Raw genomic sequence first — 25,660 nt, forward strand, 5'->3', positions numbered from 1 at the left:
TCTTTCTCCTATTTTTGAGAAATCCAGAAGACATCTAGGGTGAGTATTTTTGTCAGGTGCTGTAATTAAAATATTACTTATTAACTCTAAATATATTATGGAATCTGCCAGTGGGCAGTACACTGTCTAGAATTTACTACCCGCCTCACTAAATTACCAGTTTTTTTTCTCTTCTCATTTTGCAGGGCAAAATAAGGTATGCTCTCAGTTTAAGGCTTTCTTTTAAGAGATAGAGATCCTTTCACCTTAATGAGATGCATCACTAAATAATTCAGTCATGTCTTATAATTATTAGACTTCTACCATGCAGCACATAGTCTATCACGCACAGGTAAATCGCTTCTACTAACAAAGAAAGCTAAAAGTTAAGCCTTACCTAAAGCTCGTGCTGAAGTGCTACTGGTCTGTTACTGGAAGTTTTGAATGGAAGTAATATGCTCTTCCACTAATTTCAGAGTGGAAAACAGAAATGATTTGAGAAAGACTTCTGCTGCTTTTGTAAGCAGCAAAGATGGAAGATCAGAGATAAAGTGAACTAGCTTTTTAAAGGAATTTTCAGTTATTAAATATATCATTTGGTGGATTTGAAAACGTAAATAAAACTTATATTGACAAGAATAGATACTCTAATCAGCATTTCATTTTCCTGACCCATTGCATTCCAACACTATTTTGTCATATAAAATAGCCGCTTGAAGCCCATAATTTGTATACAGGAATGCATCTTTGAAGGTATCAAAACCATTTCAACTACCCATGTTTTCAGTCTTGGTCCACAAGGAATCATGCTGCCAGGTCAACTCTCTAAATACCACTATTTGTATTGAGAGGGAAAAACAAGGAAAGAAACGCAAAATAAGCAGGTAAAATTTGTCATGCCACAGTTCCATGAAAATCTTGTTGCTTCCAAAGGTGATGTGGAACTAAACTGAGAATGAATCTAAAAGGGGTTTTATCATGGAATCACAGAATGGCTTGGTTTTGTAGGGAACTTTAAAGATCATCTAATTCCAACCCTCTGCTGTGGGCAGGGCTGCCACCCACTCGGGCATCCTTTATCATTCCAACAGCTCCTCATCTTTCTTGTGCTGGGTGCCCCAGGTCTGGTTTCAGTTTACGAGGGCAGAGCAGGGTGAGACAGTCACCTCCCTCACACCTATGAAGGCTGGTCCACACCAGCACACACACTGAACTTTCCAAGCACAGTACATGTAGGTCAGCTAGTAAAGAAAACAAACAGGAGTCTTCCTATGGTCTTCCTAGACTGATGTCTGTTCTGTCATGATGTGCTAGGCCTGAAGCCATGCTGAGCAAAAACTGCAGTGATACATGTTCAGGGAGGTGCAAAGTTTGGAGACGCTACAACTAACTTAGAACAGCTAGGTTGCTACCGCACCCAGACTATCACCAGCTATACTTGGGCACAGGAAGGTTTCCACACCATTTTCTCACAATGCATGCTGGAAACAATGGTGTAAGAATTGGTGAGGTTGCTGTGTGAGCTTTGGTACCTGCCACAACTTGTCTCATGTCTGACAAAAAGGTTTCCACCTGCCCCACAAGATTACCTCTGACAGGACGCTGCCAGCCGCAGCTGTTTACAGCCACCTCAGAGTTGCTCCTGTGCGCCAGTCCGGGATAGGAGTAAGCAGAGACTGCTAACTCCGCCTCACTAGGAGATGAACACACCAAAAGAAGCCAATCCTAACGTAAACTATTTTCACAGTAACGGCTTTCACTGGTGAAACATCTGGATATTAGCTTAGCAGTTTCTACGTCTTCCTGAAGCACAGCTGAAAGGTCTGCCCCGCACGGACGGCAGCCTCACCGAGCCCAAACACGTGGAGCATCTCAAGAGCAAGGGACATCGTGACGCTAACCGCCTCCGGGCTGCTCACGGCAGCAAGCGACAGAGCGAAGCCGGGGAGGTGCCACGCCGGGGGCGAAGGGCGCGCCCTCCGTGGGCGGGAAGGCGGAGAGCGCTCCTCCTCCTCCTCCTCTTGCCGTCCTGGGTAGCGGCCGCGCTCCGGCCGGGCTGCGGCATGCGTGGAGCCATGCACTCGGGGAACGGCACGGGGGTGACGAGCCGCTCGCAGCCCGCGGCGGCGGGGCACGAGGTGCCCGGCGAGCGGCCGCTCTTCAGCGCCAGCACCTACGAGCTGCTGGCGCTGCTCATCGCCACCATCGGCACGCTGGGCGTGTGCAACAACTTGCTGGTGCTGGTGCTCTACTACAAGTTCAAGCGGCTCCGCACGCCCACCAATCTCTTCCTCGTCAACATCAGCCTCAGCGACCTCCTGGTGTCCGTCTGCGGCGTCAGCCTCACCTTCATGTCCTGCCTGCGGAGCCGCTGGGTGTGGGACGCCGCCGGCTGCGTCTGGGACGGCTTCAGCAACAGCCTCTTCGGTGGGTGCCGCCGCTCCCGTCCCTCTGACCCCTGCGGGCCTGGGTCCCTTCCCGCTCCCTGCCGCCCTCCTGGGGATCCGGACGGTTGCGCCTCCCGGCGCGAGGAGCTTCCGCCCGGCGGCCGTCGAAAGGCACCTTCCGTCTGGGGGGCTGGCGGCCGAGCTCGGGCGGAGTTCGTCAGCAATTGGTTCCTCTCAGGGCGAGAGGAAACCTGTGGAGAACGGCAAGAACGTGGTTAGAGGTGCCCGTACGGGCTTAAGGAGCGTAAAAGATTGTTTTTCAGCGAGAAAGCGCTGCAGTGCGTGGATAAAGAATAAGTACGGTTTCGTTAGCTCCAGCTGGTTGAAAACGGAGTGCTTGCTCTCAATATCTCTTTTTATCGCGAAGGGTGTAGCCACCCCAGTATTCAGTCTTCACCTATAGAACTGTTCAAAATGTGGCAGCACCTTGAGGTTTTTTCTCTTGATGAGAAACTCATGGTGATTTTTCAGCCACAACTGTGTCACACGGGTATTTGGGCAATCGTTGATTGCTGTGAAATGAGATATGACTGCTACAGAGGCACATCCATCTAAATAAGCAAACCAATAAACAAAAAAACAACCACCACCAGTAGCCCACACATTGGGTCTCAGTTTTCTTTCTTGAAGTTTGTATTTGCCCTCTACAGAAATCTGCAGAGGATGCAGCCCAGTTTTAAACAGATGTGCTATCTGCTAATAGATTCAGTTTTTTACTGACAAAGGATGTTGTAAAAAATGTATTCATGTTTCTAATGGTGAAAGTTAGCATCCTGTCTCTAACAAAATGTTCTTTTTTTTCTGGCAGAGGTGTGTAGGTGAGAGGTGGGTCACTGTGTGCATGCACACAATGTGTACTCAGAAAGTTGGTGTTATTAAGGTAAAATAAGTAAATTAAATATATATATGTATATATATATATATTTTTGTAAGAATTACAGTTTTCCTGCCTAACTTTCACTTCTTATAACTTGATAGTTTGTTTTTGGTGGGCTGCTGGGAGGAAGGTTTGTGCTTCCTCTTGATTGATTTGGCTACTGCTAGATAGCATTGCCAAAATGCTGGATCTTGGAAGGCATTCAGAAGGCAGTGAGACCTTTGTGCAAGGTTTGGCATTGCATAATTTTCACTGTGCATGGCTCTTAGACTTTTGTTTCCTTGTGTTAGAAGGGAAAGTACCAGAGAACCCAGCTAGCATCGGGCTGTCTCCATCAGTCAGCCCACTCAGATACTTTGAGCTGATTCTACTGGGCAGCTGAACATTAAGCTTGCACAAGAGAAGTTGCGTATTCTTCTGTTCCTATCTTTACCCTTTACATTTTACGTAGGATTTTTGGTGAAGGCATTTTGTGTAGAAAATCAAAAAATAAGATGCATAGTAAGGGCAATGAAAAAAGACTATAGTAATCATCTCTTCCGAAGTTGGAATAAATACAAATAATGAGATGTGAAATGTTTGATCATACACGTCTTTTCATTTCTGTTTTTAGCAATATGTTATGTCACTATATATTCCATGTTGGTGCTTTCTTGCATTGCTTTGATATAAAACTTATTTCCAAAGAGGTAAAATTCATGGATCTTATTTACAGAATGATCCAGATAGCATTTTTGTTTGCAAAATTACATCTTCTTGTGCTTGGTTGGTCATATTATTTTCCTCTTAAGTAGTGTGTGCAAAGAATTTTTATATGATGTATTAAAGTACACATTTGTGTGCACAGTCTTTTACATATAAGTGGAGAGTAAGCGCACCACTTAATTCAGGCATTCAATATTCTTGAGCACTGCTTCATTCAGCTGCCTTATGAAGTAATAAAAAAAAATTTCACTTCAATATTATAATTTGACTCTAACCTAATAAAGTTAATTCCAGTCAAAAGGTCCGTATTTTTACTTCCAAATTCTCCTCTGGAAATACAAAGATTGTTCTCTTCTGCCAGTGAAGATTAATAGTTCTACACCTAACTGAGTAGGACAACAGAGGCATGTAAATACTAGGGAAACGAGTGCCCTGCAGGTAGCATCTTACTTTGCTGTTTATCATCTGGACTACAGCCACCACAGCTTCTGTTTTCCATTTTAATATACCTATGAAGAAAGCACTGACTTAAGGATATTTTTCTATTTTGGTAATATTAAAGAGGCTGATTGGAGGTTTCATTCAGTGTGACCAGGTATTATACTTACAAATACAGTTCTCTTTGTATATAAAAGCCCATGTCAACTATTTTCTTGAGGATAGGGATGGCAGGGTGAAAATAAAATAATGGAATCTTGTATGCATAATAATAGTAGTTATTATTAAGTGTAGCACACTTCTTTTGAGAACTTCTGTGAATAGTACGCTATCTAATCAGATGAAATTGACAGCTTAAATTGACATTTAAAGGTAGAGGCCTCACTAACTAAGCAAGATAGTTGCAAGTTTCAACTTCAGTAAACCAGAGTGATCTAGTGAAGACCTTTCTGGAATAAAGAGGAGGGAAGTATCTCTGTGGAGTTCATTCACTCATAATAACAAATACTGTGAGGTTACTTTACTGCTGTGAATATTTGTCTGCTGGATTTGGACACATTTCAGATCATTTCATACCAAATGACCAGAACCTGCTTATTTCAAGTGATGTGACTATATTATTGATATATATTTTTTTTTTCTTAGGAGAGCACCCATGAAATCAGTCTAAACTGTCTTTTGCAGTTAGAATCGTTCAGATGAAAGGATCCTAAAAAAAAATCATTTAGTCCCATGACCTGACAGCTTGAGGGCTAACCAAAAGTTAAAGGGTATTATCCAAATTCCTCTTGAATGTTGGCAGGCATGGGTCATCAAGCACCTTGCTAGGAAGTATGTTCCTGTGTTCACACTTGTAGTAAAGAAATTGTTCTGAAACTCTCTCCTGGTACAGCTTTTTGCTATTTCCATTTGTCCTGTATTGGTTTCCAGGATTGGTTTCCTCCTCAGGAACTCGAGAGCAACAAGGTCACTTATTGGTCTACTTTTGCGAACTAGTCAACCCAAGTGTCCTCGGCCTTTCCTCATAAGGACATGCCTTCCAGAAATAGTTGTATAGTCTGTAGTTGATGTATAGATGAGAACTGGGAGGAAAGCTTTTGGATTTGAGATGTATAAGGCTGAAAAGCACTATCGCTTCTATGTCTATTATTGCAGCTTGTTCTAATAACTTGTTATCATGCTGAGTTGCAGACCCTGTCTTACCTCTGCATTTGACTACTTTTGGTCACAGTATTATTCATGTCATGAATTCAAACTGTTTCCTTGAGAAAGATGAATGGAAACAATTTCAAATAGTGGAATTATATTCGCTATTGATTTTATAGCACTTCAGTCTTGAGCAAGTTAGGTTTTCAACAGTTTAAACTACAGTTTTCCCTGACTATGAAATCGTTTAGAATATGTGATTAAAGTTACTTTAAAATAGTTGTGACTTTCTTTTTAAACTCAGTTTTTTCTCAACAAGTTTTGAAAATCAGATTCTTTCCAATTACTGTAGCTAATAATCCAAAATTAGGATTCATTTTGAAAGTTGTTATCATGCAAGCTGTATTTTTAATTGTCACCTATAGTGTGACAGGTAGAGTATGTGCTTAAAATAAAGTGGTAGCATTTGCATTTTCAGAAGTCTTTGTTAAGTCATGATGAAACCTGTTTGTTTTGAGAGCCATCTCTGCATCTGTCATAGAAACTTTGCATCAGAGAATCTGAATATTACCTTTGCAAAAGTGCTTCTGATTGTACCAGCCAGTCCAAAAGACTGGAAGCACATGAGAGCTTTACGCTCTATAAGCAAACTTACATATTTTGAAACTTTTCAGTTGAGAAGAAAGTAACAGCTACAGATTGATTGTCCGTCTAGGGATACACAGCTATTTTTGCATTCCTTGCAATAGTCTACTTATGCATTATCATAACTTAGTCATTGTGCAAGCCTATATAGCAATTTCTGCTTTGTTTTTTGTGCAAATTGGGACTTACAAATGTAAGACAAGCTGTAGTTTAGGTGCTTATATCATCATAGCAGAGATCATGAAAAGAGCTTCCATATGCCACTGCATAGCCATCTCAATGCTCCATATACCAGTGTGGGGAAAATGACAGATCAAATGAGTACTGGCAAGTTTAAGTTTCAATGACATGGTAGTATGTCTTGGACAATAATCCCCATCTAGCTTAGTGTACTGAGTTTTGACACTTTTTTTTTTTAACAGGTGCACCGTCCTGATGGAATAAAATAGGTACTTCAGTTAAGTGACGTGTTTAATCTGTGGGATACACCTTTCTGTAGAGTTGTGCAGTCAATTCAGTGCTGGTGCCACAGAGCCTGCCCCCCTCTCTGTACATAAAAGTTGTGAATCTTTTCCTGTCTATAGTAGTCAACCAAGCTGCAAGTAGTAGAGACCTGTGTAATCTCTAAGTCTGATTATGTTACACAGCTCACACTTGGAAGGTTTTGTGTTACTGAGAGTGTAGAATTTTGGGTCTTTGAGCAAGAAAAGATACTTGACAGTTAAATACACCCAAATGTCTTATTTAACAGGGATGGTTCCCCCTTTACCTAAAGTATTTTAGTTGTGGAATAACTGGCTAAGAGCATAATAATCTTTATCGGCATCTGTTGGCTCTTCACAAATAAGATTTTAAAATGATAGTGACTGTTGTAGAACATGATGTGTGTATCTACAGGTTTATTTATTTTATTTCTACACGCTGTGAAAGAATGCTACCTTGTAACACCATTTTGCGTTACCAATATATGCTATGTGCACTGATTTAATATCAGTAAAAGCATTTTGTTACTTGGCAGACGGTTTTAGGATCTTGTGTTACAGACAGCTGGAGACTTGATCAGCATGCCTTCAGCATTAGCAGTTTGTTTGCGGTGAATTAATTGCTTGCAGGATTCACTGTGGAGGAGGTGATTAATTCTGCTGTACTTTTATAGTTCAGATGTATATAAAATATACTTTCAAGTCTGTTCAGTCCAGAAGAAGTGATTTTTGCCTGCCTATATTGGACTGCAGTTAAAATTTGTTGCAAAAATAGCAATGGTAATGTGTTCTTTGACAGAAAACTTTGACTGTCTTAGAAGTGAATCTCATTGCTGCATTAGGTTGTAGTTATCTTGTAAAGCTGCTCAGTCCATCTGAAACGTGTCACAATATTTTGTTCTAATTAAGATTTAGAAAGTCAGAGTATACGCACATTATATGGAATGATACACTGAAGCTCGGATAGATCATAGAAACAAAGAATTGTAGAATCACCAAGGTTGGAAAAGACCTTCAAGATCATTCAGTCCAACCATTCACCTACTGCCAATACTTCCCCACTAAACCATGTTCCTTAGTACATCATCTAAATGCTTCTTGAACATTTCCATAATCAGTGACTCTACCACCTCTCTGGGCAGCCCTTTCCAGTGCCTGATCACTCTTCTGAAGAGTAATTTTTTCCTCATATTCAACCTGAACCTCCCCTGCTGCAACTTCAGTCCATTCCCTCTAGTTCTAACTCCAGTTATGCAAGAGAAGAGGCCGATCCTCATCTCACCACAACCTCCTTTCAAGGAGTTGTTGAGAGTGACAAGATCTTCCCTGAGCCTCCTCTTCTTCAGTTTAAACAATACCAGTTCCTTCAACTTGCTCCTCCTAAGACTCAGCCCAAAACTGAAACAGTACTCAAGGTGTAGTCTCACTCTTTGGCACTCTGTTGAGCTCTTCTCCATGATGACTTACACTGTGTAGCTGGAGGTATTTCATGATTTATCAAGAGTAATGTGACTTGTGGAAAAACCCAGGGTACAGAAAAGAGAAGTGAAAAAGCCTACACCAAATGCAGTATTTCAGTAGGAAAGTAATGAGTTTTTTTTTTTGTTATGTTTGTGTGTTTGTTTTTAATTGGTGAGGAGTAGTGAGCTGTTTGTTATTTTCAGCTCACCTACTGGAGAAGAGGAATGGCTGCAACATAGAAATTGCATGTTAATAACTTAAACAGGAAGACTCTTGTTCTGCTATGTTTGACATACACTATTTAAATGTGAATGACCCTCTCATACCAATGTAATTGTAGGTTTTATTCAGAGTTAAAACTAGTATCTGTACTTCCTTAAGACAGAGCACTTATAATCTGTACTTAGGGAAAGAAGTATTCTAAAATCTATATATCAGAGAAACATTATCTGGTAAATACTGGTTAGTTAAGTCTTCCGGAAGGAGTTTGGAATTCTCTGATTTGCTAGTAAATTAAATCCATCTTCAGAATGTCAGGCCCTAGTCTTGGAAGAGAATAAATACTTTCAGTTAAAAAACAAATATTTTTAAATGCATGTTTTATTAAGAGAATTAAAGAATTGAATTTTCATATTTCCCTACTTTGCTTGAAATAAAAAAAGTGCAGTTTCTCATACCAGGGATTAATACCCAAGTAATATCCATAATGGCTTTCTGTAATGCTTTTGCTTTTTTTTTTTTTTTTTTTTTACACTTAATCAGCATATACTTCATTATATTAAAATGTAAAACTCATTTGGGATGAAATCTACATCATTTATAGAAAAGCTGCTTAGAGGGGAAAAAAAAGTAAAATTCAATGCTTTCCTCTGCTTTTTTTCCTCTGTGCTAGGCCACAAAACCTGATTCATATGTGGAAAAAAAAATGGAGCTATGTACATACATAGATAAAATGTAACGTAACTTGAAGCATTGTGAGAGCACAGATGATGCATGTAGCTACTGGGCTAAAAAAATTTTTCTAGGTGAGAATTGCCACTATTGATCCCAATCAAAGGATGGCATTATGCAAAGCACTGCATTTCTGTGGGGGCTGCACAAGAAGCCCTGCATCTGGGTGCTCTTGTCAGAACCCTGCCAGGATTTTGCTTGATCTAAGTAACACCTTTGCATTCAGTGGTTACAATAGGTATTTTTATTTTGTTATGTGGCAGCTGTGTATGGCCATCCAGAACGTGGCTTTAGTGTCACTATTCCACTGCTGAAACGCACCACCAATTGCCTCACTGTGGTCACATCCACTGTTTGGTCTCCATGGGCATTCAGCAAGTGTCAGTGAATGTCAGTGGGTGCCGTTTTGTCTGCATGGAGGAATTCAATGACACTCCTTTACTTCATATGTGCTTCCATGTCAGTTGCCATTCTGTCACTGTGTCTCTGCTGCCAACTGTCACACAGCAACAGCATGTAAGGGAATATTGGCAGGAAGGGTTCAGCCTCTACTGCCATACCACCAACATCTACATCTGACGTCATGGGCCACATAGGAGGTATTACTTTCAGAGCAACCCTTCTGTGAATTTTTTTTTTCCTATGTGTGCCTGCTCTAGGTAAAAGTATGTATAGAGATCCTTTCTTTCTTGCATTAGCAGGTACGAGTTCTAAGAGTCAGTTGACAGTTCCTGCTGCTCCACATGGATGTTGTTCCACTCAAACTGCCAGCTCAGCACTAGGGGAGAATTGTGGCATTAGGACAGACGTGTTGCATACCTGAAGAATATTCAATTTACTTGATATGTGAAATGCTATGGATCTAGCCTTTGAAAGAAATGATCCATTCTACAGTGTCATCTGTAGAGACACTGGGAGAATCTACAGAGAGTCTGACTAGCCAATGTAGAGTTAAGTAACAGATGCATGCAGCCATTTCTGAGATATTGAGGACAACAAATAACCTTCTGCTGCCCCCCAAGTACCAGGAAGGCTTAACCTCACAGGATATGTAGTCTTATAAATGATACCATCAATACTAAGGATAGTTCCTATAGCATCTGCAGACGTGTACTTGACAGCCTCTGTGGTTCAGCTTATGAATAGTTAAAGAATATTTGAATGCTAGAGGACAGGTGGAAGGTAAGTCTTGGGATCTTTTTGTAACTTGACTGCATTGAATCATAGCTAGATTCAAGATAGAGATATCAATGTTAAGAATTCATCTGTAGTTGGGCGGGAGCCCCAAGCCCACCCTCTGAACACTGCTGGCTCCTGATGAAGTTCTGTTTCCCCTGGAGCTGCCCTGGCTCAGGAACTCCCTGGGTACTCCCAGCCCTGTGCAATGCACGTACACCACAGAGAGCACCTCAGTGAGAGTGGGCAAGTTATGGAAATGATAAAACATACAACTTAGAGCAGATCTTGGCATTCCTCTTTTTATGGTTATTTCTGCTTATTATCTACCACAAATAGGCAGGCATGGCTCCACCACACAAAGGACTTTTGTAGGACAAAATTCTCTACATGTTGTCATATCTTGGAAATGCATTTTGTTTCAAACTAGCTTTTTTATGGTAACTACTTTGACCACTTTGTGTGCTGTGTTACGGTAGAGATCCAGCATCAAAGAGAGGAGTGTAACCTGATATGCTCCGACTGGCATTACATGCCTTATGTCATCAGACCCTTCCCATATATCCTGAAAACCAGCACTTGCATTTCAATACACATTGGCTGACAAGTTCCCTTTTTCTGTTAGAAAACTCAAGTTTCCTTTTAAGGAGCACTGGTTTCAGGCTTGAGCTAAAACTTTGAAGAACTATGTGCAAGTGCCACTTCTTAGAGATACTGAACTTCCAGTGGCTTTCTTGAAAATGTCAAAGACTCAGTAAATGACTCATGCTGAACTGAACACCTGTACTTTCAGATTGTTCAGCCAAGCATGTGTGCTACTGATTTTGTCATTGCCAAAATTTAGTGCTTGCATATACATATATATGTAAAGTATTAAGTGTATATGGGGGCACTACTTGTTAAACGATGTTGTAGGTACCTTATTTATCATCTTGATGTCCCTGAGCTTCTAATGGAATAGAAAGAAATTATGCAGACCAAGAGATTAAATTAGGAATTTTGCCCCACCATACTGTGAGGCAGAATCCTCTTGCTCTACATTGTTCACAAACAAAGCCTCATACACCAGATAACCTAACTTTGCCTAGAGTTGAACGATGTGACTTCTCCTCCATAACCACATCTGTGGATGATTTTGTTACCCATCAGGTAAAATTTTGTAATTCCTAGTCTTTGTGTACAGAGCACAGGGAATGATCTTACTTACCTTGTGTTCAGGAAGTAGACTATGTTTATTTGTATAAAACATTCATCTATGTGAGTATAACAGCATAGAATATCACATATATAATTCTGTTATTTTTTAATTCCTGTTAAGATCTTGCTTAGTTCCAAAGCCTTCATGCCTTTTTCAGTATATTAGGTCTTGGATAGTGATGCTGCATAAAGAACTTTCTATCAGCTTAATTAAAAAACAAACAAAAGAAAAACAGAGAATAGAAAAACCTCAAGTCTTTCAGAAACCTTCAAGTTCACGTTTGATAAGCCAGTTTCTCTTTAAAGCCGTGAAAAAGAAACTCATACAGCAATGACTTGCACAAGAAAAAGTTAAACTATACAAAACTATGAAATCAATAGACCTTGCTTTCTGCATGTCCAGCAATATCTACTTTTCTTTGTGCTGAAAGTTTAAAGATAACACTGACAAAAAAAGTACATAATTAAAATTTTAGAAAGTTAATTGTTTCATTTCATGAAGAGCAGTAACAATAGGTCACATTTTCCATTAGAGTGTTAATGTTGTTAATCAAGAAAGCTTTTTGAACTCATAACCTTTTTAAAATGAAAAAGATCCTTAATTCTTGCAGAATAAAGCAACTTTTCTAATAGAGATCTTAGAGCGTGTCTTATGAGATACTCAGTTAATCAGCAAAACCAGCATACTATTGACAGATTAAATATTTCCCTAGATTTTTTTATTCTTACTTGTCTTCCTAAAATTCACATTGTTGATGCTTAAACACACTACTGTAAATTTGTATTGCTTAATGCTTATGCTTTTTCAAAGTGAGATGAGAAATTTATGATACTCTTTGAAGGTTTTTGATAGATATAATGATTATTCTCTTTTTAGCAGATCTGCACATTTAACCTTCTCATAGCTGTGTAAATATATATTATGACTGATATGAACGCAGTTCTAGAATTGAAACTTTGTGTATGTGTGATAAATACTCATGTTTTTTTTTTAGATAAAGCGTACACACTTGAATATACTGTGTGCTGTGAAACACTTTTGTATGTAGATTGTGTTGTTTAAAAGGCTGTGTGTATGAGCTTGATGTCTGATTCATAACAGATTTAAACTGACTGACATATGTATAATGAGAAGATTTGTTCTTGATCATTAAATTTCACAGACCACTCAAACTGAATTTCTTATATTCTAATCAAGACAGAATTACTTTGACTTCATTAAATTATAAAAGTGTCTGGATAGAATAGTTCTAAAAGCTGGAAATGACACACCATTTCTGTCATGACAAATTAAGCTGTAGTGTATTAGAGGTGGACAGAAAAGGACAAGAATGCAGAAATAATTGAAATGAAGACTATGATATTTTTATGGTAGAAGCAAGATAGAAAGGGGCACTCAAATAACTGGATCTTTACCGGACAGAACTCTTTCAGCAGTGTAACACTTTGCTTTAGCGGTTGTTCTTTGGAACAGAAAGACTTATATGAAATCTATAAAGAATCTGGAGTTCTGCTAGTTATTTTGTTCACACTGTAGGTGTATTTCAGTGCTTCCAGTTCTTGGATGCTTTCGTTGACCTAAGTCTTGACTCTGAATTGCCTGGATTCCTAATAGGTTTTGTTATTGTTAGTTCTTGCATTTTTATGTGAAAGCTTTTTCTTAAAAGGATGAAAGAAAGAAAAAGAAAGAAAAAGGAAGAAAGAACAAAGCAAGAAATCCCAGAACGTTGAAGCGTGAGCCCTCAATAATAAAGTAATGTTTAGGGAAAAGTACTTGCTTGGTCTTTCTTTTTGTTGGTTCTGCTTTCTTTTCTTGCCCACCATATATAATGGGTCATTTTGCAGTTCCCTGCTCTGAGTAGTTCTGAAGTAAGAGGAGCTGTTTGAGTTAGTAGATAATGATTACAGAGTTGTCACCAAAAAAGCTTATTGGTGTTAGATTCTTAATGTGAGCCAGCTAATTTTGAGTTAAATGTTTCATTTGCTACAAGGTTAGCAAGAGAACTTCAGTCCAATATACAGTGTTTGTGAGTGATTTAATTAATTTTCCTTTTCTTACAGGAATTGTTTCAATTATGACTCTCACTGTTCTTGCCTATGAACGCTACATTCGAGTAGTCCATGCAAAAGTGATTGATTTCTCTTGGTCTTGGCGGGCTATCACATACATTTGGCTTTATTCGTTAGCCTGGACTGGAGCACCTCTTTTGGGCTGGAACAGATACACATTGGAAATTCATGGATTAGGTTGCTCAGTGGACTGGAAGTCAAAAGATCCCAATGATACCTCCTTTGTGCTACTTTTTTTCCTGGGCTGTCTGGTAGCACCTGTTGTGATCATGGCCTATTGCTACGGCCATATTCTATATGCAGTAAGAATGGTAAGTTGATGGAAATAAGACTTCTCTGAATGGAATATTTTCAGTGAGATGCTGATATTGTATATCAAATTTGGATTATAGCCTAAGCTTTGGAGATTTTATAATTTCAGAGTGACAAACTAAGTGGCAGAGAAGTACAGAGCAATCTATTTATCATATTGTCATCAGCAGTCTTTAGAAGAAAGAAAAAGAAAATGCAATCTCACCTAAGTTTTCAAACAAAGGACCAGTAAATACAAACTGAATCTGTTTATGTTAATGGATTAAAGAAAGTTAGTTCTCTAAAGTTTTTATGTACTTCATATACACAGTAAAAGTCTGGGAAGCATGATGCAAGCTTTCAGAAGAGCTGCAGTTCATAAAACGAGCATATAGCCATGTATTCCTAAAACTGTTAGTGAACTAGTTTTTTATAAATGTAAATAGAACTATTCAGTGCTTTTACTTTGACATTTTCCTTTGCCTTTTACAGCTTCGATGTGTGGAAGATTTTCAGACTTCTCAAGTGATTAAACTTCTAAAGTATGAAAAGAAAGTGGCTAAAATGTGTTTCCTAATGATCTCTACCTTCCTTATTTGTTGGATGCCTTATGCAGTTGTCTCACTCCTAGTAACGTATGGTTATAGCAACCTTGTAACTCCCACAGTAGCTATAATCCCATCTTTCTTTGCCAAATCAAGTACTGCTTATAATCCAGTCATCTACATCTTCATGAGTAGAAAGGTAGGTACAGGAGGATATTGGAGCTGGCTCTGGATATGGGTTGCTAAACTCCAGGAGTGGAGAGGGAGGAAAAGGGTTGTAGAACTGCTGAACGTCATTTAGAACCTTGACAACAATCATATTCCAAAAGAGTGCTATCAATTGAGTGATTTTAATATAGCGGCTCTGGCACTGCACATAGATGTCAGACTGATTTGTTTAATTTGATAAAGATTTTCTATGTTCTGGTACCCAGAAGCAAATCAAATCAGTACCAGATACAAATTCCAGTAAAGTCATAGCCAGGAAAAGAATGAATCAGCTAAGCGTTTGTACTGGAGTTGCATCTAGAAGTACTTTTCACTTACCTCTAATTTCAGATTAAGACCGAAGTGATAATATTTTTGCTTATCTTCCAGGATAATTTGGGAATGAGAAAACAATTCTTCACTGTTATGACCTTCTTAAGTCTGATCTATGCTTCAATGCTACTCAGAAGTACCACGTTAACTCTGAAATATTCAGGGCCTCCGCATGACCATTCTGCTGTGTTTTCACATAGCTTCAGATCACCTTTCATTGTCTTTTTAGGTTCCTTTCCCAACAAGATCTATTGCCTTCCCATATCAGAGTAGGATTAATTTCCTATTAAAAACCTTGTTCCAAACTGACTTGCCAGAGAGTTTATTGTATTTTGCTAGACAAGCAAAATCATTGGCCATATAGGATAGTAGAGATTAATCTTTAAAAAAAAAAAAACTGGAAGATAGCTGAAAAGGATGTCCTACTACTTTTTCAGAGAACAGGTGTTTGGGGATTTTTTTTTGTGAGCTTTTTGTTTGTTTGTTTTCTTTGTGTTTAAAGTGCTCTCCAAGAGCACTCCTGGCATGCCTTATTATGAGTTAAAAGGAAGATGCTGACATGTTTCTTATAAAAGCAGAGAATTCCCCAGATGGTCATACTTGAAATTTAGATGTGCACAGATCTGTAACAACTGAATGGGTGCATCTTATAAGCCCTCATACTTGAATACTTTGCTTTGTGAAGATGAGACCGTATCTGGAACATTTAGAACAATGCTGCTTCTGAAATTTTGTTTTGTTTACTAATGAAAGCTTTCACTAAATATCTTGCATTTTTTAGTCTCAATGTAGAACAGACTACCTGTATCATAAGTGACTTCTAATTAGCTGAAAAACTTCCTTCCCTGTTCAAAGGGAACATTTTAGTTTTGCATTGCTGACTTCCGAAGTTTTATTTTACATTGTTATTCAATGATTTTGTTAAAATTCCAATCCCTTGAGTTACGTAAATGGGAAACTTCACTTTCATTTAATTCCCCTTTGCCCTTTGTTCCTTCTCTCTATGTCCTCTAATGAAGTGCTTCTGAGAATATTTTTCCCCTGCTCAATGAAATCTGTAATTTTTTAAATACTCAGATGGAACAATATCTGGCATGTTCTGAGGCTGAATCCTCTTGTTCTTTATTGATTGCAGAGCACTGGTAAAATATTAAATTGCATTTTAGTACCCTCTACTAGCCGTGTCATCCTATGTCCTCGTGGGTGTGTGGGGGAAAAGTGCTTGCTAAAAAGCCACTGTGTTCATTACAACATTGAAACCAACTGAGAACAAAGAGGGGATAAGGAGAAATCGGTTATTTTGAGCAACTTACTGTATTACTCTCTTCACTGGATCATACATAATAGTGAGCACATAGGAAGTTGTAATTTCATGCTGTTTATTTTCTCTTGCAGTTTCGACAATGCCTTTTGCAACTCCTGTGCTTTCGCTTGATGAGATTCCAGAGGACCATGAAAGAGCCCTCAGGAGCAGGGAATGTCAAACCGATACGACCGATAGTAATGTCTCAGAAAGTAGGGGACAGGCCAAAGAAGAAAGTGACATTCAGCTCTTCCTCCATCATTTTTATTATCGCCAGTGATGACACTCAGCAAATAGATGATAACAGCAAACACAGTGGGACAGAAGTAAATGTCATCCAAGTAAAGCCACTATAGGGATGAGCTACACAGACATTAGAATCTGATGAACTCCAGTCAGTGACTGTTTGGGCTGAAGACAGGTTTCAGTGATAGTGCCTGTGGTCTGCCAAAGGAAGTCATATTGAACTGTGAAATACTGAAGTAATTCTGCATCAGAAGCTCTGTAGGCAGTTCGGTTTTGGTCACAATATAGATATCTTCACATCTGTGCCAAACTTGATGAATGTTTTTATTCTGAACTTTCTTAAAGCATATCATAGTATATGTAAACCATAGTTTAATGGTACTCTGCCCGGAGGCCCATAAAGAGAGGTATCTTGCTGGGGCCTGTGCTGGGACCTGTCCATCTTTACCAATGACTTGGAGAGGTGACAAGTGCATTCTTGTCAGCTTTGAAGATAACACTAAACTGGGCATGAGCAATCTTTAGGCTCAGGGATGGGACTGCCATTCTGGAGAACGTGGTCAGGTTGAAGGAATGAGCTGACAGAAATGTTACTGTATTCAACAAGAACAAGTGCAGAGTCATGGGCTTGGGGAATAGCCATGTGCAGCACAGCAGGAAAGGCCCGGGATGCCTGGGATGTAGCTCTGTGACCTGAGCTCCTGCATAGCAACAAGCAGGGCATGAGCCTGCAGTGTGCCCTGGGAACAAGGGCACTGGCATTCTGTGCTACATTGACAAGAGCAGAGCCTGATAGATTGAGTGAAATGATTATGCCTCTCAACTCAGCACTATCGTATCTACACTGCACCCAATTTTGGAACCTCTGTAAACTGGAGTGAATTTATTGGGTCTGCCAAAATTGTCAGGGTTTGAAGCACTTGGCCTGTGAGGAGAGTCTGGAGCTATTTGCATTGAAAAAGCCTGGAGAAAAGAAGTTTTCAGGGGAATATAATAGCAACTTTCCAATAGTGACAAAGCAGTTTTCAAGAAGATAGAACCAGGCTGTTCAGGGTGATGCATGCTGAAGGGATAAGGGATGAGCATGAACAGAAAGGATGAGATTCAGATAGGATAAAAAAAAAAGCTTTTTAACTTTGAGAACAGCCAAGCAATGGAACAGGTTAGACTAGAGAATTCCTAAGGTTCTTTCAGCCTAAGTTATCCTATGATTTCCTAAACTGCCTGCACTTCCAGTGCACAGAGTTCTTAGGAATGAGGGAGAAATATTTGAAATTGGCTGGGTTTAGTTTATCTTACTTGATGCTTTGCAGGAAAGGAAAAAAAAAAAAAGGTGATATCCACAATGATTGGTGCAGCAGTTAAACCAAAAACCACCTTAAGGCTGTCCGTATGTACTCAGAAAGCCATTCTGTTCTTGCTCCCTGGTGGAACTCTTGAGCTGTGTTGTGTGATAAAGTTGTACAAATCAAAGTTCAAATGAAAAACAGTCAGTGAAAAAGGATAATCAGTTTTGTTTTATTTTTGCTTGTTTGTTTGTTTCAATATGTACTTTATGCATCTTTACCCCACTTCCATTTATGATATATATTTAACAGGAGCCTTGTGCTATATTAATGCTAACCTGCTCTGGCACTTTGGGAAAGTAATGGCTAAAGAAGAGCAGGGGAACTTTTGCCTACATTGTAGTGTGAGTAATGATTGTCCTATTTATTGTTCAGTAAACAGAACAGAAACATTCTGAAAAATTTTTCTCACCTTTGTAAATGTTAATCATACTAATTGACAGTGGGATTCTGCTCTGGACAGAGCTGCCTGTCATGTTGGATGAGTAAGTTTGAGAACTAATTTCGAGTTATGGGAGCTGATTCTCAGTCACATCCATTACACTGATACGATTTATTTGCTTTAGTCTAATAAATGGGCATTGTGAATCTGCAACGTGCAGCTTTTCCATCTTGGTGAAAACTGACAAAAGCTATTAAGAAACTACTTGCTTCCTCTAGGGGTAAATCTTTGAGAGGTATAAGGTCAATAACTGCCAGGACCAGGAGCCATTGATTTCATGGTCAAGACGAAAACTTCAAATAAAGGAAAATCAGACCCCAAATACAGAACCTTTTGGCCCCAGTCATTGAGGATATCACAGTATTCCTGGGAGTAGGGATTGATGATCTCAACTCAAAATATGTGTTCGTGCGTGTGCTTTTGAAAAGGCAAATTATTATACATGCACCCCTCTAGAACATCAACACTGGCTCTGCATCATATTTAAAAGTACTTCTAGAGTGCGCTCTGTTTTCTAGATTAAATCACAAGCTAAGAGAAAACATGATAACAACTCATTTCTTTCATGTTATTTTTGTTTTGCTATAAATGCATAGATAAATTGTCTTAGGATGTCAAGGGTTCGCCATTACAAAAAGCATGTTCATTTCAATGCCAACAGCTTTGTTTTCAGCCAGTGATCACTGTATCTATGCACTTTTATATTTGCAAAAAGAGAAAGATGTACCCTAGCATTGCATACAGTGATTCCATCCTTTTAACAAAATGTTTTATATTTTAGTGTTTTGTGTATATTGAGCCTTCAGTAAGTGATTAAATTTATCTTATTTATATTAATGTGTTCTCAGTGAAATATTTTTTTTCCATAGAGAGGAAAGTGGTTTAATATCACCACTTGTTGGAGGCAGCTTGAAGGGTATCATTAGGCACTAAAAAAACCAGTAACATTTCAAGATTGCAATTGATATTTTGTAGAAGAAATACGAATTTAGTATAAGAAGAAACTGTTCAGATTTCCAAAGCTAAAATTTAAGTAATTTAGAGCACTGTACTTGGAATTTTTAATAATTCATGTAAGACAAGGTATTTACTGTGACAATACCCTGGACAATTAAAGTTATATTACAATATAGGAAAGCTAATCAATAAAAACTATTGTAAATTTGTTATTTTGGCTACTTAATGTAAATTGGTAGCCAAAAATGGTAGAATTTGTAAACTGTTTAAAGTTACTTCTTCTTGCAGCCCAGTAAAATGTCACTAGATTTACAAGTACTGCTATGTGCAGTTAGCATGCCGCAGTCCCAGTTATTCATATCTTAAGTGCAACTGTTTTCTGTGAGTATCTGCAACACAGAATTCACACCCTGCTACAGAATTTAAATATTGTAATGTTCGATCTTGAGAGCATCACCAGACTTATTATTTTTACTATTATTTTACAGATTTCTTATTGTTTTTTAATTTCTTTGGTCTTTCTTTGATCTGTTCTGAGGATGAGTTGTAAATGGATAGTTTATTCCAGCAGAGATGCAGAGACCTTTATCTCCCATTTCAGGGAACAGAAGAGGAAGACACAGCACTGAGATTTGGATCATTAGCTGTTCCTAAAGCAACAGAAATGCAAAGAAAGAGGAGAAAGCATGAAGAACAAAAAAAAAAAAAAAAAAAAAAAAAAAAAAAAAAAAAAAGGGAAGAGAAGGATACACAATTTCAGGAGGTATTAAATAAGCTAGTTGATAAGAATTTTCATGATCCCATCAAGCAAAGAGAAGCAGCTGCACCATGATGACTTTAAAGCCAATTAGAATCATTAAAGCTGAAAAAGACCTCTAAGATTAGTTTCTTTTAACAAGATTTCATTGGTGGTTTTTTTTTGTGTAGTAGCAGAAAAGTATGCATGATGATTTAGCTAGGATGTTGTTTGTAACCTCTGAAGTGCAGGAGCCTGAAACAGTGAAATTGTCTCCCAACAGCCAGTAGTGCATCCCACTCTGTTGAGATACATTTCTACATCTCCTTCATACACTCTGTTGTGAGGCAGCCATGAACCTAAGGCTGTGTGTCTATGGCCCTGCCAACACAAGCCTCTGCTGCTGCCCTAAATTTCATGAAGACTGGAAACTATGGGATACACAATGCAGATCTGCTGCAGTGTTATGACCTCCTCCTTTTTCAACTCCTAGAATGTGCTAGATTTATGCTGAATGTAAATGTCTTCATGCAGAAAAGTTGGGTTTATAGTACTGAGCTATTATCTTTCACCACAGTGATTAAATCTGTGAGGCAATCAGTATGCACAAACGTTATTCTTCATGTATCTGTCCTTTCCATAATAGCAGTAGAAGAGGATGCTGTTTCCTGCCAAAATACTTCAGCAACAGCTAAATGAAATGGGTATTCAAGTGTTGTGTAGTGTTCTTTATGCATGGTTTAGCACAGCTTTTAAGAATATATTTATTCTGAGCTTATATCAACAGCTTTCATCTCAATAACAGAATTTGGTGTGAAATTTTGAGACTCAAAGAAATGGGAGGATGGAGCAGAGAAGGAATGTGAGCATAGAACGGTGTTAGTAGTTGGAGGTACTTTTCCCTCAGGGCTGGAAAGTGGTGATGATGCCTTTGTCTTTGATGAGACAAGCATCCACTAATTTCATCAATTACAGTACCTATCACTGCTGATGTGCTTTGGAAAGCTTCTTCTATAAAATATAAAGAGAGTGCATCCATTTATTAGAAGAAAATAATTTGAAAAATCAAGAGTCAAAGATCTGTGAAGTTATTTTGGAAGACACTACAAACTGGAAGCCTGAGAAAACAGCTTGTTACTCTTTTTAGACCTTAGTGAATAGAAGTGGCAATGGAAAAAGAAGCAATAAGCAGTATAGAATTTTTTACATTATGTTTTGCAGAAAACTTTTTAAAAAAAGTTTACACTAGAAAATAGCTTAATGGAGAAGGTTCAAGAAAAAAAACTCAGATGAGTAACAGATCTGTAGGCCTGGATGATATGCGCAGAATGGCAGTGATGGATGTGTAATTTGCTTTTCTTGACAGCAAAGATGTATTTAGTAGCTTGAAATGAGAAGAAGAGAGAGGGCTTGGGCATGGCAATTTGTGTTAATGGTATTATGTGGCCTTAATGTAAACTGTGCTGAGAATTAATGCCTGTTTCACCACAGTTAAGGAGCCCTATTTTTGACTCCTCAAAAGGAAAAGAGGACGGGGTGAGGTTGGAACAGTTCTCTCTCTCTTTAACAGATTAATATTGAAGATTTACTTGTAACAAATTAAATTGGAAGAGGAAATTAAATTGATTTTTCACTACAAATTAGAATTCAGGCTATTAGCTACAGGCTCAGCATCTAAATGCAGTCTGCACCTGGCTGTTTTACCAGGTGTTTCATTGAATTTTCAACAGTGCTTTTACCCCCTCTTGTGGTTAGCTCAACACCTACAGTAGAAGAAAGATCCTGTATTCATAAAACGTATATTTTCCTTATTTTTCCTGTGTATGAGAAGATTTGCCAGGTCTATTTAACGTCTATTGTATTTTGGTTCTGTTGCATGTGGCTCTGTATTGGAAAAATAATGGGAATGACACGTTTGTAAATGGTAGGAAATCTGGTCCTTTATTATGGTATCTGGAAGAGGTAATGTCTTTGCATATGTTGGTAGAAGGCTGCTTTTTATAGACTGTGCAGGTGTGGTGCTGGAGCAGTATGTTAAAGTGTGTCTAACTCCATTTTTTGCTTTCCTGAAACTTTCTCCAGAGGAAGGTAGGATTGAGGTTTACATGAGAAAGGACTGTTAGCCACATTCGTTTTTTATCTCTCATTTTTATAGATATACGAATGAGACTGAGGCCAGGATATGATGTAGACTTAATAAATTTTATTTAATAGGCCTAGTATGTAACAGAAATGATGTTGCTGCCACCGTCTTCTTTATATTGACTGACTTTTGTTACATTAGTGAGTTTCTGGATGTAACTGAAATGGAATTTTGTTTCAGTTATGAGTGGATCTGAGGCAAAAAAGAGAAAATACTCTTTGTTTTTACATATCTTTGCCTTCATGGTTTATCTAATTGACTAGTATCAATAGACACTCAATACACAGTGCTTTTTCTTTGGTTTCCTGTGCTGGTATGAGTGGTATACTGAGTGCATGGTCTAGGCTATGACTGATGTATTAAATTATGTCTGTTCAAATTCCATCTGAGGTTGCCTTTTACTATGACATGTTGAAGCATTCGAGAAGAGACACAGAGTCAGGCAATACGCCAAATTTCTTACATCAAATATGCAAGTAATGCATTGCCTAGTTAATAATTTTTTTTTAATCAATTTCACTAACATTTGTCTACGAGCTGGGTCTTAGGAAAGCTTAAAGAATGATTTATGTGCTATTGAATGTGGATTCTAATTATTCTCCTTGAGTTAAAATACAGAAGAGACATTTGTCCACTTTTGAACCTTCTTTCATCACTAAGCTCATATGATCATTTGAGTAGATAGCAAGGCATTTACATACATGGCACATAACATCAATCTAAACTTCCATTTCATATGCCAGCTTCTATTAATCATGAATCACTCATTTGTAGAGATAGTTGTAAATGAAGTGTTTTCTTTGAACCACTCAGAAAACAATGAAACTTTACAAATCATGGAAATATGTATGCTTAGTTGACTGAAAATTTTTAAATGAGATGATAGTAGATCAGGAGAAGGCGAAGATGTAGGTGTAGGAAGACTTTTTTTTTTTTTCATAAACACTAGAACTAGATCTAAAGATGATAAATAAAGAAGTAGTTCAATTAATGTAGCTATGTATGGTTACACAAAATTGTTCACCTCATAAATACTAGATGTATTTAAAATTTTAAATAAAAGCTTAGATATAGCCATCTTCTTTTCCTGCCCTGAAGGTACTTCTATTAAAGTTAATAGCGTGTCTGGTTTCCAGAGAATCGCTATGAAATGGCCTGACAGTGGGGAACATTTGCTTCAGTAGATGTATTGAAACAGCTTATTGGTTTCTATTGTTGGAATAATGTATGATAGAATAATAATCATATTTACTTTGCATTTCCTCTAGCTACATTTTGTACTTCCAGATTAGAGTACTGTTGTAGAAGACACTCAGCTTTTAAATTTGGGAGAACATAAGCTGCCAATTTCCAAGGTGAAATGAGAAATCAGTGATTAGAAATAGACACATTGCTGCCTGAAGTGGACAGAACGTTTCCCCAGAACAGTATGTCCCAAGCCTTACCTTTCAAATACTATCTCCTAATAACTGGTCCTTGAGACATTAAAAAGAGACATATAAATGATGATGTCTTTCTCAGAAAGATAATGAAACACAAAAGGAATTATGTTCTAAATTGTCAAATATAGGAAAAGTTGGTAACAAGATCTCCCTTTCTTTATGTACTCATTTATTCTTTAAAATTGAATTTTTAGACTAATAAGGCAATACTTTTTCAGAGTGAAAGCCTCCACATTTTTCTATTTTTCTATTTTTCAACTAGTCATAACACTCTTTCATTAAGATTTCATTCTTTTCTAACAGAAAGCCTCAAATATGTGGCTTTTGGTGCATAAAAAGGGAAATACAGCATACTTCCTGAGAACTCCACCTTATTGCAAGGAGGTATGTGAAGATAGCATCAACTTGGCTGTGGGGAAATGGGAAAGAACTGAGATCTACTGAAAATCTTAAGAGGATGATGTAAAGTCAGATTGGCAAGTACTTTAATGTATCCATCTGCTTACTTTGCAATTAGTACACGTTTATGTATGAATATAAGGAATAAATTATTCCTATGAACATTGTAATTTTCTTTGGAAACAGCTTGAGATATGCAGTGATTACACAGCAAGACTGTATTTATCTGAATAAAGCATCACCCAGCAGAGGGAGCCATTGGGTTATCAAGCCAAGCAAAACTATGACATTTTTATTGCTGGAGTTTGACTTGTTTTTGTGATCTTGGTTGTTTGTTTGTTTGTTTGTTTTCAATATATATATGTTAGTATTTGCATGATTGCTTATGGACTATGTTTCTTCAAGTTTTGCTATTGCAAAGTCCATCTCCTTTAACTGTTCTTCCTAGAGGTGAAAATAAATGCTTAACGGTTTCTCTGCAAACAAAAAAAGGAGAACAGGTCCATCCTGTTCTAAAGTAGCAAGGGCAATGCTTAATTTGCATGAAATACAGCCTGTCTCACAAGTTATCTGAATATCATATCTGGGTATACAATGCTCAGTGCAAATGGAAGTAGCATTCTGCTGTGACAGAAGAAAGGAGAAATGGGTTGCTTTCATGTAAAAAAAGATGCTCACCATCAGTCTAATATAACATGCATAGAAAAGAACTGGTCATTTCTTGTGTTGGTGTGAGTCCAAGGAGAGCTTGCATTCTTTTGCAGGTCCAAATACGAGATGCTTTAATCCACTACAACTTTATTTTGTTCAAAACTCTCATCCAAAGACTTAGGTATTGACTGTCTATACAGTATTGCTGCCTACTAAGAAGCATTTAGTATTTAGAAAATGCTAAGTATTGTCTCTTTTTTCTCTACAATATAGTCCTTAAAAAAGCCTAATGCTCTCTAGAATTACATCCACGATAATGTCAACAGAACATTTTCTTGATTTCGCAGTTGCAAAGATAACCTCTGTTGTAAAACATGACCAGAGACTAGAGAGCCTAGAAAAGCTGTCCTGCTGTTTGTGGTAATGGTTTTTGAGTTTTCTTTGAAGCAACTGAAAGATGAGCTCGTGGCTTTTGTCAGGTAAACCAGTCACCCTCTCCATACGATAGGCACTGGCTATCATAGGGGGTGCAGGTCTGCCACTGGTCCAATTATCAAATGTATTAGTCACCTCTGGATGTGTTGAATACTGTGGTGAATCCCAGTTGGCAGGAGGCACCTACATAAGTGCACAAGTATGGAGAAATATCTCCACTGGCTACAACACAGTTAAGTGGGGAAATACTGGTGGTAGGTGGACAGTTGAACTAGATGATCCTGGAGGTCTTTTCCAACCTTGATGATTCTATGACTCCGTACACTTAGTTCATACTGAAGTAACTACATTTTATATATCCAAATACAGGTGTCTGAATTTGGGCTTGAATCTTCCACTGCTCTGCTCTTGATCACAGTGATTCTCTCACTTAAACCTGAGGACTCCTATTTCCTTCCCTACTTTCTCTCTCTTGTCTCTTTCCTTCTTTCTTCAGTAGGATACTATAAACTTTACCTGGACAACTTAATTCCATGGCACTTAATCACCTAGCATCCATGCTGACAGATGTAATGACAGTTTATCCAGATGCATGATCTGACCCAGTTCT

At 38.2% G+C, this 25,660-nt stretch overlaps 1 protein-coding gene across 1 annotated transcript; it reads left to right on the forward strand.

Annotated features, from left to right (window-relative positions):
• The first annotated feature begins 1,951 nt into the window (after positions 1-1,951).
• On the forward strand, positions 1,952-24,343 carry OPN3 (opsin 3). Its single transcript, XM_010706827.3, has 4 exons — positions 1,952-2,406; positions 13,566-13,885; positions 14,358-14,609; positions 16,346-24,343. The coding sequence occupies exons 1-4, from the start codon at positions 2,043-2,045 to the stop codon at positions 16,607-16,609; spliced, it is 1,200 nt and encodes a 399-aa protein (XP_010705129.3). The 5' UTR covers positions 1,952-2,042; the 3' UTR covers positions 16,610-24,343.
• Positions 24,344-25,660: the final 1,317 nt, after the last annotated feature.

This window comes from Meleagris gallopavo, chromosome 2 (assembly GCF_905368555.1).
Source record: "Meleagris gallopavo chromosome 2, MGAL_WU_HG_1.1, whole genome shotgun sequence".
NCBI lineage: Eukaryota > Metazoa > Chordata > Aves > Galliformes > Phasianidae > Meleagris > Meleagris gallopavo.